This window comes from Nycticebus coucang, chromosome 23 (assembly GCF_027406575.1).
Source record: "Nycticebus coucang isolate mNycCou1 chromosome 23, mNycCou1.pri, whole genome shotgun sequence".
Lineage (NCBI taxonomy): Eukaryota > Metazoa > Chordata > Mammalia > Primates > Lorisidae > Nycticebus > Nycticebus coucang.
Genome location: NC_069802.1, coordinates 14,145,163 through 14,159,470, shown reverse-complemented (window position 1 = coordinate 14,159,470; position 14,308 = coordinate 14,145,163). Strand labels below are relative to the sequence as shown.

The 14,308-nt window shown below is 38.2% G+C and overlaps 1 protein-coding gene across 5 annotated transcripts in view; it reads left to right on the top strand.

Annotated features, from left to right (window-relative positions):
• WDR19 (WD repeat domain 19) overlaps positions 1 to 14,308 on the top strand; it is a 98,709-nt gene that overhangs the window by 64,214 nt on the left and 20,187 nt on the right. For all 5 annotated transcript variants that reach the window (XM_053577531.1, XM_053577530.1, XM_053577532.1 and 2 more), the window contains 8 exons: positions 1,881 to 1,938; positions 3,927 to 4,067; positions 4,148 to 4,230; positions 4,707 to 4,790; positions 6,762 to 6,908; positions 7,223 to 7,347; positions 9,307 to 9,419; positions 11,315 to 11,383. In XM_053577531.1, the coding sequence (XP_053433506.1) occupies positions 1,881 to 1,938; positions 3,927 to 4,067; positions 4,148 to 4,230; positions 4,707 to 4,790; positions 6,762 to 6,908; positions 7,223 to 7,347; positions 9,307 to 9,419; positions 11,315 to 11,383 (820 nt within the window). The remainder of the gene's footprint in view (positions 1 to 1,880; positions 1,939 to 3,926; positions 4,068 to 4,147; positions 4,231 to 4,706; positions 4,791 to 6,761; positions 6,909 to 7,222; positions 7,348 to 9,306; positions 9,420 to 11,314; positions 11,384 to 14,308) is intronic.

The window sequence follows — 14,308 nt, the reverse complement described above, 5'->3', positions numbered from 1 at the left end:
AAATTGTATGTAATCTTTTTTTTTTAATTTTCTCTATACACATACATCTGTTTATTTGGTTTCCACTTTTTGCCTTCACAAAATTAGGTTTAAAATTTAATAACAATAACAATGTTTAAGATGTTTTGCTTCTTTCTTTCTTCTTCCCTCTCTCTTTCTCTTTCACTTTCTCTGTCTCTCTTCAGCCTCAAACTTCTAGCTCAAGCAATCCTCCTGCCTCAGCCTCCTGAGTAACTGGAACTATAGGTGTTACACCACCATATCTAGCTAATTTTCCTCAAGTCTAGGAAAGATTTAACTCTTCAGTCTGGAATTAGGCTAATCCACTAGATCTATATGAGAGTTGCAAAATAGTAACAAAACAAGGGTTAAAATAACATAAAAATAATGACAGTTCAAAAATCTTAAGTTAGCGTCTCCTAATTGAGCTTACCCAAGGAAAACCTCAGGCCCCTGAAGGAAGAAGCATCCTTCCTGTTGTCAGGAGACATCCCTAATTTGGTTAATGCAATTAGGGCCAAATATTAGAAATTTCCATCAGTAACATTGCTGACTATGAGGCCCTGGACCGACCAAATTGAAGTTCTCAATCAGTAGAACAGCTTCTCTTCCAAAAATTCCAACACATCAGTAGATGAGGACACTGAACGAGGCGTAGGGAGGTCGAATAACTTGCCTATGCTGATAAACCAGAGATAAGGTAGATCTCAATGCCATTTGCAGAGCTGATTAACTTATTAAGGAGGAGATGGTTTCTCCATAGAGGAAGATGGATTTCAAAAAGAGTCCTAGGCTACTGAAGAAAGAAGGATGAGAGCTTTTAGTGCCGAGAAAGAAAGGGGGGAAAAAGCATCTTAGGCAAATCACTGACTCATTCTGTCCCAATAATGAAAATAAATTGAGAGGCGTGGTGCCTGCAGCCCACAGCGGCTAAGGGCACCAGCCACATACAGTGGAGCCCCTTCCGCAGAAAGCCCCTTCTTGCTTTCAAAAGAACAAGACTAGCTGTCTCACTCTTAAAGTTACCCTTACAGCTACCCACTGAAAATTTCAAACTTATGGCCTGCCCTTAACGGCTCTTCCCGCCAGAGCAGTAACTCCTTATTGGCTGTTCTACCATCCAGTCACCATTCTGAACCTATATAAAGGTACGCCTCTCTCTCTCTCCTCTCTTTTTCTCTCCCTCTCTCTCTCTCTCTTTTCTCTCCTCTTTGGTGCTGCTCTGCAGCATTCCTCCCTCGCCGATGAAGACCTTTCGTACAAGCCTTGGTGGTCTGTGAGATCTCTGCCGGTCGAGTGTTGCCCTTTCAGTTGCCATGAGCTGTGACACCACACCACTCTTACCAAGGGCAACATAGTGAGACTCCGGGTTTAAAAAAAAAACAACTGTAATCTTCAATATGTTCTTCCATTTCCACCCTTTAATAAATTGGGCAGCAACCCAGATTCTCTCAATAAATGTGTGTTCCTATAAATATTTGAGGAAAAACCCCATACTGGTTTTTATGATCGCACGATTGCCATTTAGTACCCAAAAGGAAATAATTAACCACAAGTGTCTCCTAAAATTTAACATAGCTCCCCCAAATGGAGCCTGCCACATGACACCTGACAGTGTAGTGTTAATTCCATTTAATAATTCTCTTTAAAGTAGCAAAATAATGATGGACTGCACTTGGAAAGAATGCATCTGTTGGTCAGCCATCTTTTGTCAGCTTAAGCAACTCATTGACAAAGATTATCTTTTAAGTCTGTATATGTAAATAAAATGCTTCACTTGATCTTAGCTCAAAGGCCAAGAAGCAGTATGTAAATAAATGTATATGTACATTTATATGTACTGAAATGTATATTAAAATGTACTCTGATTTTTCTTTCAGGGGAGATTATGTAAATGCTTTGGCTCATTACGAGAAAGGAATAACAGGAGAAAATAAGGTAACTTTGAATAAAGATAAGATGCATAATTATCTCTGAGTTCGTTTTTCGTTTCATTTTTTTTAAATCATGGTCTTATTTGCATTGTATTTATTGAGTAGTAGGTTAACCTTTTTCAGTTTTCTGACAGCTTTGCAAGGATACAGTTAAATATTTCCAAACACTTTAAACTTCTTAAAACCTGAAGATGACAACATTTTTTTTTTCTACATGAAAGGTTTTATTTATATCAGATAGGTGAATACTTCAAAGAGTTTATTTTTATCCTTTGGAAAAATTGCAACAGACTATAGGCCTATTGATGACAACGTTTTTATCAGTCTGAAAAATGTTTCCCATTGCATCCTAAATCTGAGTTTCTAATTAAAGTTGGAAATAAGATTTTTATTCCTTCTCACTTATAAGCTATGATTTTACTTTTTACAAGTTTGACCGTGAAGGCTATGTTAACCAGTTTGATGAAAATATTTCAAATTGTATATAAAACTAGCACATTGTACCCCATGATTGCATGAATGTATATAGCTATGATTTTGTTGTTGTTGTTGTTGTTGTTGTTGTTGTAGTTTGGTCGGGGCTGGATTTGAACCCACCACCCTCGGCATATGGGGCCGGCGCCCTACTCACTGAGCCACAGGCGCCGCCCGCTATGATTTAATAAAAAAAAATACATCTATATCTATATATATATATAAAAAGTTTGAGTAACCATTCTGAAAGAGACTTCCCAGTCCATAAAAGTGCATTCTGCCATTTCTTCTCTCATACTGTAACTTTTAAGATGAACCCAGAAATTTTAATCATTTAAAATTAAATAAAGCCAGTGAGGTGGCTCAGTCCTATAATTCTAGCACTCTGGGAGGCTGAGGCAGGTGGATCGCCTGAGCTTAGGAGTTTGAGACCAGCCTGAGCAAGAGCGAGACCCTGTCTCTAAAAGTAGCCAGGCATTATGGCAAGCACCTGTAGTCCCAGCTGCTCGGGAGGCTGAGGTAATAGGATTGCCTGAGCCCAGAAGTTTGAGGGTGCTGTGAGCTATGATGCCACGGCCTTCTACTCAGGGTGAGAATGAGACTCTGTCTCAAAAATAGTAATAATAGTAATAATAAAATAAAATGTAAAGTTCAGTTTGGCACACTAGCCATATTTCAAATGCCCTGTAGCCCCTTTGACTATTAGCTATCATAGTGGACAGTATAGTGGCAGAAAATTCTACTAGACGTGCTGCTTAAGATAAAATACATGACATTTCATTTTATTAGTACAGATTCATTATTTGAAAGGTCCTTTAGCTCTCTTTGTTATTTTAATGAACTAAAAGATTCTAAATAAATAATGTTTTTTGTTTATTCATGCGCAGTAGGGAGATCTTCAATTAGATAAGTGGTTACTTTTATTCATAGCATTTATGTTATATAATAAGTATATTCTTTTTTTTTTTTTTTTTTTAGAGACAGAGTCTCACCTGGTCACCCTTGGTAGAGTGCCGGGGCATCACAGCTACAGCAACCTCCAGCTCTTGGGCTTAGACGATTCTCTTGCCTCAGCCTCCCAAGTAGCTGGGACTATAGATGCCCGCCACAACGCCTGGCTATTTTTTTGTTGCAATTTGGCTGGGGCCGGGTTTGAACCCACCACCCTTGGTACATGGGGCCAGCGCCCTACTCACTGAGCCACAGGAGCTGCCCTAGCCAGTATATTCTTATATAAAATTTTATACCAAGAACACATATAAGGTATTATGACAAAGGGTAGTAATAATTTGGTCTTAAGCGCAAAAGATCTAGACTTCTGCAGAACTAAATATAACTTTTTGTAATAACTGGTTTAAAACAAAAAACTGAATGTTATTTCACAATTATGAGACTTCTCTGGAAAGATAAAGTAAACCATGACCTTTGCACTCATTTTAGATTTAAATTCTTACTCTGGCTGAAGTATGTCATGTTAAGTTAGGGTCTGATTTGTTAATATTTGCCTTATAATTGCAGGAACATGATGAAGTGTGTCTAGCTGGAGTGGCCCAGATGTCCATCAGAATGGGGGACATACGCCGAGGGGTTAACCAAGCCCTCAAGCATCCCAGCAGGGTCCTTAAAAGAGATTGTGGAGCCATACTGGAGAATATGAAGGTCTTCTTTTCTCTGTGTAAATATTCACATGGTCATATACATAATAAATGTAGTATTTTAATAATCCCATATTATTTTAGCAATTTTCAGAAGCAGCCCAACTGTATGAGAAAGGTCTCTACTATGACAAAGCAGCGTCTGTTTACATCCGCTGTAAGAACTGGTAAGAGTCGGCTGCGTTTTGTTTCTGAGCAGGTTTGGAAGTGCATGCGTCCCCAGGGTCACCCAGCTCTCCTTGCGTGCTTCCTCCCTGTCCATTCTGCTCCTCCCCCTGGGCCTGGCCTTCATCTCTTTTTTTTTTTCTCCTTAAGTAAGTTGATATTAATAGTTTTCCAAAGAACATCACATTCTATTGATTTGTTATGGAAAAATCCCTGATCAGATAAATTACTAGGAAGAAAAAGACAAACACTACCCTGTTGTCCTAAAAGACTTAATTAATGGACAACCTTCATTTTCCCACCTCAGGTGGTGGGTGTAGGAGAAAAAGCAGCTAAATCTTCTCTTACTTGTGGGAGCCAAGATTTGAAAGGTCTTGACAATGTTTTTTTGAATCCTAAAAACCAATATTTGGTGGTGGGAAGCTGCTCTTGGAGTGAATATCATGTTGCTATCATTCTCCTGAACCCCCCTCTCTAGGGCAAAAGTCGGGGAGCTGCTGCCTCACGTTTCTTCTCCCAAGATCCACTTGCAGTATGCCAAAGCCAAAGAAGCAGATGGAAGGTTTGTACAGTCTCTCAAATTATTTAAACATAAAGTCATGTAAGTGTTTTTGTTCTCTTTTATGTTTTTATCGAAACACAGTCTTACTCCGTTGCCCAGGCTAGAGTGCAGTGGCCTCAGCCTAGTTCACAGCAACCTCAAACTCTTGGCTCAAGCCATCTTCCCACCGCAGCCTCCCATGTAGCTGGGACTACAGATGCCTGCCACAACAACCATCTAGTTTTTCTATTTTCAGTAGAGACAGGGTCTCTTGCTCAGACTAATCTAGAACTCCTGAGCTCAAGGGATTTAAAGTAATGTAAGTTTTATAAATTAAATTGATATTTACACTTCTCTAAGAAAGGCAAAGCAGAGAAAGACAGAAGTATCTTTATATACCCTCAACAGCCTCGAGTACCAGAGTGTTAACATTTTGCTGTATCTCATATATCTCAGCCCTCCCTTTATATACTCAGGCTTTTATTTGAGGATTAAATACTGGAAGTTAAAATTTGGCATAATATGTCATGAAAATGAAGTTTAGTGATCATCGTTTTATTAACAAGGATAACCTAGGGCGGTGCCTGTGGCTCAGTCAGTAGGGCACCGGCCCCATATATCCAGGGTGGCAGGTTCAAACCCAGCCCCAGCCAAACTACAACAACAAAAAAAAAAAAATAGCCGGGTGTTGTAGCGGGCGCCTGTAGTCCCAGCTACTAGGGAGGCTGAGGCAAGAGAATCGCTTAAGCCCAAGAGCTGGAGATTGCTGTGAGCTGTGCCACGGCACTCTACCAAGGGCAACAAAGTAAGACTCTGTCTCGAAAAAAGAAGGATAACCTAAAGATACAGAGAGAAAGAAAAGTGAAAAAACAGGAATTCTGTACATATGGATTAATGATTTAAGGCACAAAGGAGTATTAAAATATAGCAATGGGTAGTTAATATCCTCAACAGAAAAAGAGATCCTCCAACTTAATGCAAGAAACTCAAAGACACTAATAGGAAAGTGGGCCAAAGACAAGAAGACAAGTCCCAGAGGAGAGACAATATGAAATTATACTTCGTGTAAACATGGAAAAGTTCTACCTCGTAATAGTAATTAAATAAAGCAACCTATCATATTTAAAGACTTACTTTAAACTAAAATCCATACTGTCAAAATGCACTTGTTGCACATAACTAATAGCCTCATTGAAATGTCTGTTAAGACAGTTAAAAATTAAATGATTATTAACCCTCTACTTTTGGAAAAATAACCTTAGAAATGGAAGGAGCTGAGCTGGTCAGAACTGAAAAGTTAGAGTTCCATCTAGAGGTTAACACATGAAAAGTTTATATATCATGGTTAAGCTATATCTATTACTGTGAGAAATTATGTTCTATGTTATTTAAAGGAATCCTATATTGTTATCCTCTCAAAAAGAAAAAAGAAACAATAAAATATTTTTTAAATTACATTGGAATTATATTGGAAAATACAGTTCAAGATTGGCCAAGTGCGGTGGCTCACTCGTGTAATCCTAGAACTCTGTGAGGCCAAGACGGGTTGATTGCCCTGAGCTCACAGGTTCAAGACCAGCCAGAGCAAGAGCAAAACCCCATCTCTAAAAATAGCTGGGCGTTGTGGTGGATGCCTGTAATCCCAGCTATGTGGGAGGCTGAGATGAGAATTGCTTGAGCCCAAGAGTTTGAGGTTGCTGTGAGCTGTGACACTACAGCACCGAGGGTGACATAGTGAGACTATCTCATAAATAAATAGATAGAAAATGTAATTCAATATTAGTATTTTACTATTAGTTTATTAAAACCCTAAAAAGAACATATTTTAGTGGTATGGTTCCTGATATTTTTTCTGATGAAGGGAAAAGAAATTCGAGAAAAATAAGCAGCCACTATCAGTAAATTAGAAACAGGTCCCAAACATTTATTTTACATTTTTCCCTCAAATTGAAGTGTTAAGAAAGTTTGTCTGAACGAAATGTTTTTTTACAGATACAAAGAAGCTGTTGTGGCTTATGAGAATGCAAAACAGTGGAACAGTGTGATCCGGATCTATCTGGATCACCTCAATAATCCTGAAAAAGCTGTCAATATTGTAAGAGAGACCCAGTCTCTGGATGGAGCCAAAATGGTAGCAAGGTAACAAAATGCATTAAAATTTTTGGACTTCGAAAAACTAACCTTAAAAGAAAGTCCTCACCTCCCCTTACCAAATGAATTCAAAAAGAATATTCATCTTTTTAATTTTCTTTATTAGGGCTAGGTTCTTTAAGTTCAAAGACTGTTTTGGTCAGTGTATGAGAGTATGTTTTTCAAGTATAAGCATGTAGAACTGTAATTTACTAATAAGTTTTTATTTTTTAATGATTTCTCTTGGTTGAAAAAGATTTTATTTTGTAAATGACAAAACTTATTTTATGTAAGTGTCAGCTAATTAAAGTACTTTGTTTTAGGTTCTTTCTACAGCTAGGAGACTATGGGTCGGCCATCCAGTTTCTTGTCATGTCCAAATGTAACAATGAAGCTTTCACGCTGGCTCAGCAACACAACAAAATGGAAATCTATGCAGACATTATCGGTAAATATCATTGTTTCCCCGATTTCTCGTAAAGATTTTTATCCTAAAATACTTTGACTCTTGTAATTACCAGACTTGTGTGCACATATATGTATACACACACACGCACGAACACTCTTGGTGTGAATGTCTGCCATGTAGGCATGGACACATGCATGCCTGTATGTTACTGCTGGATTTCAGGATCCCTACTACTAAAAGGTGAAATGGTGTTATAAAAAGGGCTATCTTCAAAAATTAAGGATTAAATTAAGATAAAGCTTAACCATGATCTATAAACTCTTCGTGTGTTGACCTCTGCTGACCATCAACCGGTAGTGGTAAAGCAAAGATTTCAAACTGACGGTGATAGGAAATGCAGGATGATTTTTGAAGATGTAAATATTTTAATTTTTAAAAATCGAGTTACAAATTAGGAATATATGATTAGTTTGATGTAAAGTGATAAACACAGAGGATGTGGTTTTTGAAGACTTTGAAGGTCTAAAAGAGAATTTTAGAGAATACCTGCTTTTAGGTTTTCATCCCATTTTTTAGATTATTCTTAGAAACCACTGAGGTAATTTTCATATTTTAATTTTATGGGCTAATATGTAGTATATGTGTAACATTTGTGTTGTTTTACTTTGGTTTTTAAGATTGTGCTTAAATAACACAAAATTTCCATTTAAAAGTGCGCATTTCAGTTACCTCAAATACCTTCCCATCATTGCGCAGCCATCACCGCTGTCCATCCCGGAAACTTTTCCAGCTCAGACTAAACCTCTGTACCCGTTAAATATAATAACTCCCCATTCTCCTCTTCCTCCTGGCCCCCGGTAACCACCCTTTCCTTTCTGTCTCTATGAATATGACTGTTCATGGTACCTCGTCTAAGTGGAATCACAAAATATTTGTCCTTTTGTGTTCTTTTGTTTTTTAAAATTCACAAAATGGCCATGAGAATCAATAATAGAATTCGTGAGAAAATTTTTGTTTTAGTCTGCAAGGGAACAGACAGGTAAAAGCATCTTATACTATCTTGGAATGTCATTAAGATAATTGGAGAAAAGAAAGAGCTAAAGAAAAAAAGCAAGTACAGATAAAAGCAACTTTAGAATCACCATTTTTCTTTTTTTTAACAGATGCGTGAGATAGAATTGCTGGTGTTTAACTTGACTTTTCTGTTTTAACATTACACATCAACATTGTACTAAAGCACTTAGGTTTTTCTGAGTTCATATGGCTGTGTCTTGTCCTATATATGTCTCCTCCGACCCCCCCACACACACACAGTTTGCATCACCTAGGGCTTTACACTTTTTTCTTACAAACTCCATGTCGCATGTCTGTCTTGGGCTGGGGTGCAGGGCTATGGTAATAATTTAGTATCCTGCTGGGCCTCTAACTCTCATAGGTGAATGTAAAGAAGGGGAACTCCAGCAGCTTTGGAGTCCTTGTCCCTTGTGTTTAATATATTTAAGCCATAAAGCCAAAGAAAAACAGTAATATCTTTAGCATCTATTAGTCTTCCCCACTTGTCTAATAAATATACACACACTATTTAAAATAGTCATTGCTTAAAAAGGGAGGTGGATTATGTGTGTATTACGATTAACTTCTGATTATTCTGAACGTAGGCAGATGATGGTTGATGTCATAGTTATTTCTGTTTTAGGAAATGAGATTGAGACTCAAAAATGAAAAAGGTTTTGATGGGTAATGGCAAACCATAACTAGATGCTCAAAAAGCTTTATAAATTTACTCTGCTGTTCTCTTTTAGCGTGAAAAGAAGAGGGAATAGAGTTAATACTGGGGATGATTATAATTAAAACAGACATTAATAATAACATGTTTGCTGTTAAGAATTTTTAATCATCTGTTTTTGGATCACTTATGTTTAGATCTTATTTGTAGATTAGCAATAAAAGCTAAGCAAATTCCACTCAGATGTTTTACTCCATGAACTTCCATTGTAGGTTCTGAAGACACCACTAATGAAGATTATCAAAGCATCGCCTTATACTTTGAAGGAGAAAAAAGACACTTTCAGGCTGGAAAATTCTTCCTGCTATGTGGCCAGTATTCACGAGTTAGTATTTGCCAAGAAAACATCTACTGGACTCCACAGGAATGATTATAGGAAATATTCATAAATGCCAGTATGTTCCCAGACAAACCCGATTTGAAATCTCAGCGCCAACATTGAAACCTTCTTTTCCCTCCCACACCCAATTACAATGTTCCTTCATCATCATTCTCATATCTCTTTCTAAATTTCAGATGAATATGAAGGTACAAACTATTAGGTTATATAATTTATACATGAAAGTTTGAAGTCAGAGTTGTAGCTGTGTCCTGCCCACAGGGAGTGTGCCATGTATCCAAGCATTGTACCCACTGGGTGGGACGCTGCTGAGCCCCTTCCCTTGTCAAGAATTTGTGATTTTCTTTAGTGTGAATCTGTGGTGGTTATTCTCCTAGTTTCGGATTGGTATCGAGTACATCACATCTGTCACTTCATTTTAACTACCGTCGCACCAATCCAAGCTCAGTTTACTTTGCTTCCAATTACTGTGATAGTTTCTTGTTTTCCATTTTTAGTTTCTCTGCCTGTAACTCGCCCTTCATTTTGTTCCCAAGAAAGTAGTTGTTTTTTTTGGTTGTTAACCCCTTTACCTGTGGAAGGGGTTATGGTGGCCAAATATGAGACTTAATAAAGTGCAGTTGTGGGTAAAGTCGTCACGTGCAAGGCAGGGACTGCTACATGGCACATGTCTTGTCTGAGTGGGACAGGTGCTTGCTTTATTTATTTTTGAGACAGTCTCATTGTGTCACCCTCAGTAGAGTGCAGTGGTGTCCCAGCTCACAGCAACCTCAAACTCTTGGGCTTAAGTGATTCTCTTGCCTCAGCCTCCCAAGTAGCTGGGACTATAGGCGCCCACCACAATGCCTGGCCATTTTTTTCTTGTAGTTGTTACTGTTGTTTGGCAGGCCCGGGCCTGCTTCAACCTACCTGCCCCGGTGTATGTGGCTAGCACTCTAGCCGCTGAGCTACAGGAACTAAGGCTGGGATAGGTGCTTCAGTAAATTGTTGCCATTCAGGATTTGGGCCTAATAGTGAGCGTTCATAGGATTTTTTAAAAGATAAACAAAAGCCTGGGTTTTCTGGTCTTAAGTCACGGACAAATAAAACATATCTGTGTGTGAAATCAGCCTGCAGGCTATCCGTCTGCTGTTTCTGGTCTCTTAAAGTTTGGACTCCTTAGCTGACACTCGAGAATTTCCACATTTTGACCAACCAGCCTGAACTTCCCAAATTGGCATCCAACTGTTTCCATAAAAGAATCCTACACTAAACTCTTAGAGCTGGCCCTTCTCCATCCAGGTTACTTCCTGTACCACCCGCCACACCTGTTTATCCTTCCAGTCCTCCTTCCTCTGAGACACCTTCAGGGTCATCCTCAAGCATAATCATCTTTTTTTCCTCAGAGCACCTGTAAAACCAACTGGTTATCATCATATCACACAAATCTTCCCAATTAGATTGTACATAACACACACAGAGAAGCCATATCATACCCTTTCTGGTGTTTTTTACAATATCTAACACAATCCACATATAGTAGTAGCAGGTTGTCAATAAATATTGTTAAAAAAATAAATGAATGAAAATAATTAAATCTTCCTACAGAAAGAGGGCACATTTTGCATTTTCCAGAACTACATTCTTCAGCGAGTTAACTGAAGAATTGGATCTATTTTCCAGAACTACGTTCTTCAGCGAGTTAACTGAAGAATTAGATCCATTTTTTTAAAACTATACCTACTTTTAAGTATTTATTTAAGACCCTGCATTATACAAACCCCTGGTTGAGATGAAGGTACTTTCATAAACCATTATTACTTTATGTGTGTGAAAGCTTTGTTTTTCCCAATGTGAAAATAGTCTGAAAATTTTTAATTGCTATACAATTCTCATTTCAGGCACTTAAACACTTCCTGAAATGCCCAAGCTCAGAAGATAATGTGGCAATAGAAATGGCAATTGAAACTGTAAGTAAACTTATAATGAAACTTTCAAGAATGCCAATTTGTTTTTAACTTTTAAAAGAAATTTCCAAATATTTGCAGAAGTAAAACAGTTTAATAACAGTTTAATAACTGTCGTGTGCACAGACACGACATCTAACTTCAACAGCTATCAATACATGGACAATCTTATCTTACTCAAACACCCTCCCCCCACCTTTGCCTGGATTATTTTAATGCGAATCACGGCCATCATATCATTCCATTTGTGGATAGAATACCTGTGTCTAAAAGATACAAACGTTTGGGTTTTATTTTGTTTTATTTTATTTTTGAGGCAGAGTCTCACTTTGTCACCCTTGGTAGAGTGCCATGACATCACAGCTTACAGAAACCTCAAACTCTTGGGCTCAAGCAATCCTCTTGCCTCAGTCTACCAAGTAGCTGAGACTACAGGTGCCTGCCACAAAGCCCAGCTATTTTTTTAGAGACAGGGTCTTGGTCTTGCTTAGACTGGTCTCAAACTCCTGAGCTCAAGGGATCCACTGGCCTCAGCCTCCCAAGATTCCAGAATTACAGGTGTGAGCCATTGCGCCCAGCTTTTGGAGTTTTATTTTAGGTGTGACTTATAAAATTTACAAATCCTAAGTGTACAGTTTGATTAATTTTTTTATCCATATCCATCTGTTGTAGCCCCAGCTCCTCAGAAGGCCCCTCATGTCTTTTCCTCCCAGTCAGTAGACTCCACCAAAGGGAACCACAGTTCAGACTTCTGTCCTTTTAGATAGGTTTTGCCTGTTTATGAACTTCATATAAGTGGATTCATGCGTATATACTATTTTGTGTCCAGTTTCTCTTAGCATGTGTTCGCAAAAGCATCTGTGTTTTTGTGGTAGCAGTAGACCATGCTTATTCATTGCTGTGTAGTATTCTGTGTGACTCCACCACAATTTGTTTAGTGGACATTGGGGTTGTCTCCAGGTTGGACATACTATGCATAAAGCTGTTCATGTCTTTTGGTGGACACAAGCCCTCAGTGTTATTGGATATATAGCCAGGAGTAGAATTATTAGGTCATAGAGGAAACATATTTTCAACAATAGTAGATATTGCCAAAGACTTTTTTCAAGGTCATTGTACCAATTTAGATGCTACCAGTGATGGAAGAGTTTTAGTCTCTCCTCATCTTCACTAGCGCTGATCAGTCTGTTCAGTGTGACTATTCTTATACACGTGTAATGCTATCTCCTTAGAGTTGTCATTCATTTTTCTCCTGACTAATGTTATTGAGCACTTTTTCATATATTTGCCACTTGAAATTCCTCTTCCATAAAGAGCTGTTCAAGTCTTTTCTTAAAACTTTGAATCATATCTTCTCATCTTACCCTTGTTTGTAAGATTTTATTTTATTTTCTGGATACAAGTCTTTTTGTATTGTGAAAATCTTTCAAGGTGTGGCTTTGCCTTTTTTATTCTCTAGTGGTGTCTTGAACAGAAATTCTGAATTTTTTTTTTTTTTTTTTGTAGAGACAGAGTTTCACTTTATGGCCCTAGGTAGAGTGCCGTGGCGTCACACAGCTCACAGCAACCTCCAACTCCTGGGCTTAAGCGATTCTCTTGCCTCAAGCCTCCCAAGCAGCTGGGACTACAGGCGCCCGGCTATTTTTTGTTGTTGTTGTTGCAGTTCGGCCGGGGCCGTGTTTGAACCCACCACCCTCGGTATATGGGGCCGGCACCCTACTCACTGAGCCACAGGCGCTGCCCCAGAAATTCTGAATTTTTAATGAAGTTCAATTTATGAATCTTTTATAGTTAGTGCTTTTTAGTCCAATTTAAGAAATCTTTGCCTGTCTCATGGTCATAAAGATATTTCACCTATCTTTTCTTTCTTTTTTTTTTTATTAAATCATAGCTGTGTACATTAATGCAATTGTGGAGTACAATGTGCTGGTTTTATATACAATTTGAAATATTTTCATCTAACTGGTTAACATAGCCTTCACAGTATTTTCTTAGTTATTGTGCTAAGACTTTTATATTCTACATTTAGTAAATTTCACATGTACCCTTGCAAGATCCACCGTAGGTGTGGTCCCACCAATTACCCCACTTCCACCCATCATCCCCCATCCCCTCTCCTCCCTTCCCCTCCCTTTCGTCTTTCCCCATATTCTTATGTTATAATTGGATTTTAGCTTTCATATGAAAGCTATAAATTAGTTTCATAGTAGGGCTGAATACATTGGATACTTTTTCTTACATTCTTGAGAGACTTTGCTAAAAAGAGTGTGTTCCAGCTCCATCCATGTAAACATGAAAGAGGTAAAGTCTCCATCTTTCTTTAAGGATGCATAATGTTCCATGGTGTACATATACGACAGTTGATTTTTATTTATTTATTTTTTTTGGCCAGGGCTGGGTTTGAACCCACAACCTCCGGCATATGGGGCTGGCGCCCTACCCTTTGAGCCACAGGCACCGCCATATACCACAGTTTATTAATCCATTCATGGGTTGATGGGCACTTGGGCTTCTTCCATGACTTAGCAATTATGAATTGGGCTGCAATAAACATTCTGGTACAAATATTTTTGTTATAATGTGATTTTTGGTCTTCTGGGTTATAGGAGTTATAGGATCCAATGACAGGTCTCTTTTTAGATCCTTAAGTGTTCTCCAAACATCTTTCCAAAAGGAACGTATTAGTTTGCATTCCTGCCCCACCTATGTTTTCTTCTACAAATTTGATTGTTTTAGCTTTCTCATTTAGGCTTATGCCCATCCCAGATTAGTTTTTGTGTATGCTTTGAGGTAGAGGTAAAGGATCTTCCTTTTCCATATTGCTATCCAATTAACCTAGAGCCATTTATCAAAGTACTGTTCTTCCCCACTAAATCACCTTTGCAGCATTTATCATACCCAAAATGATCATGTGCGTGAATCTGGTTT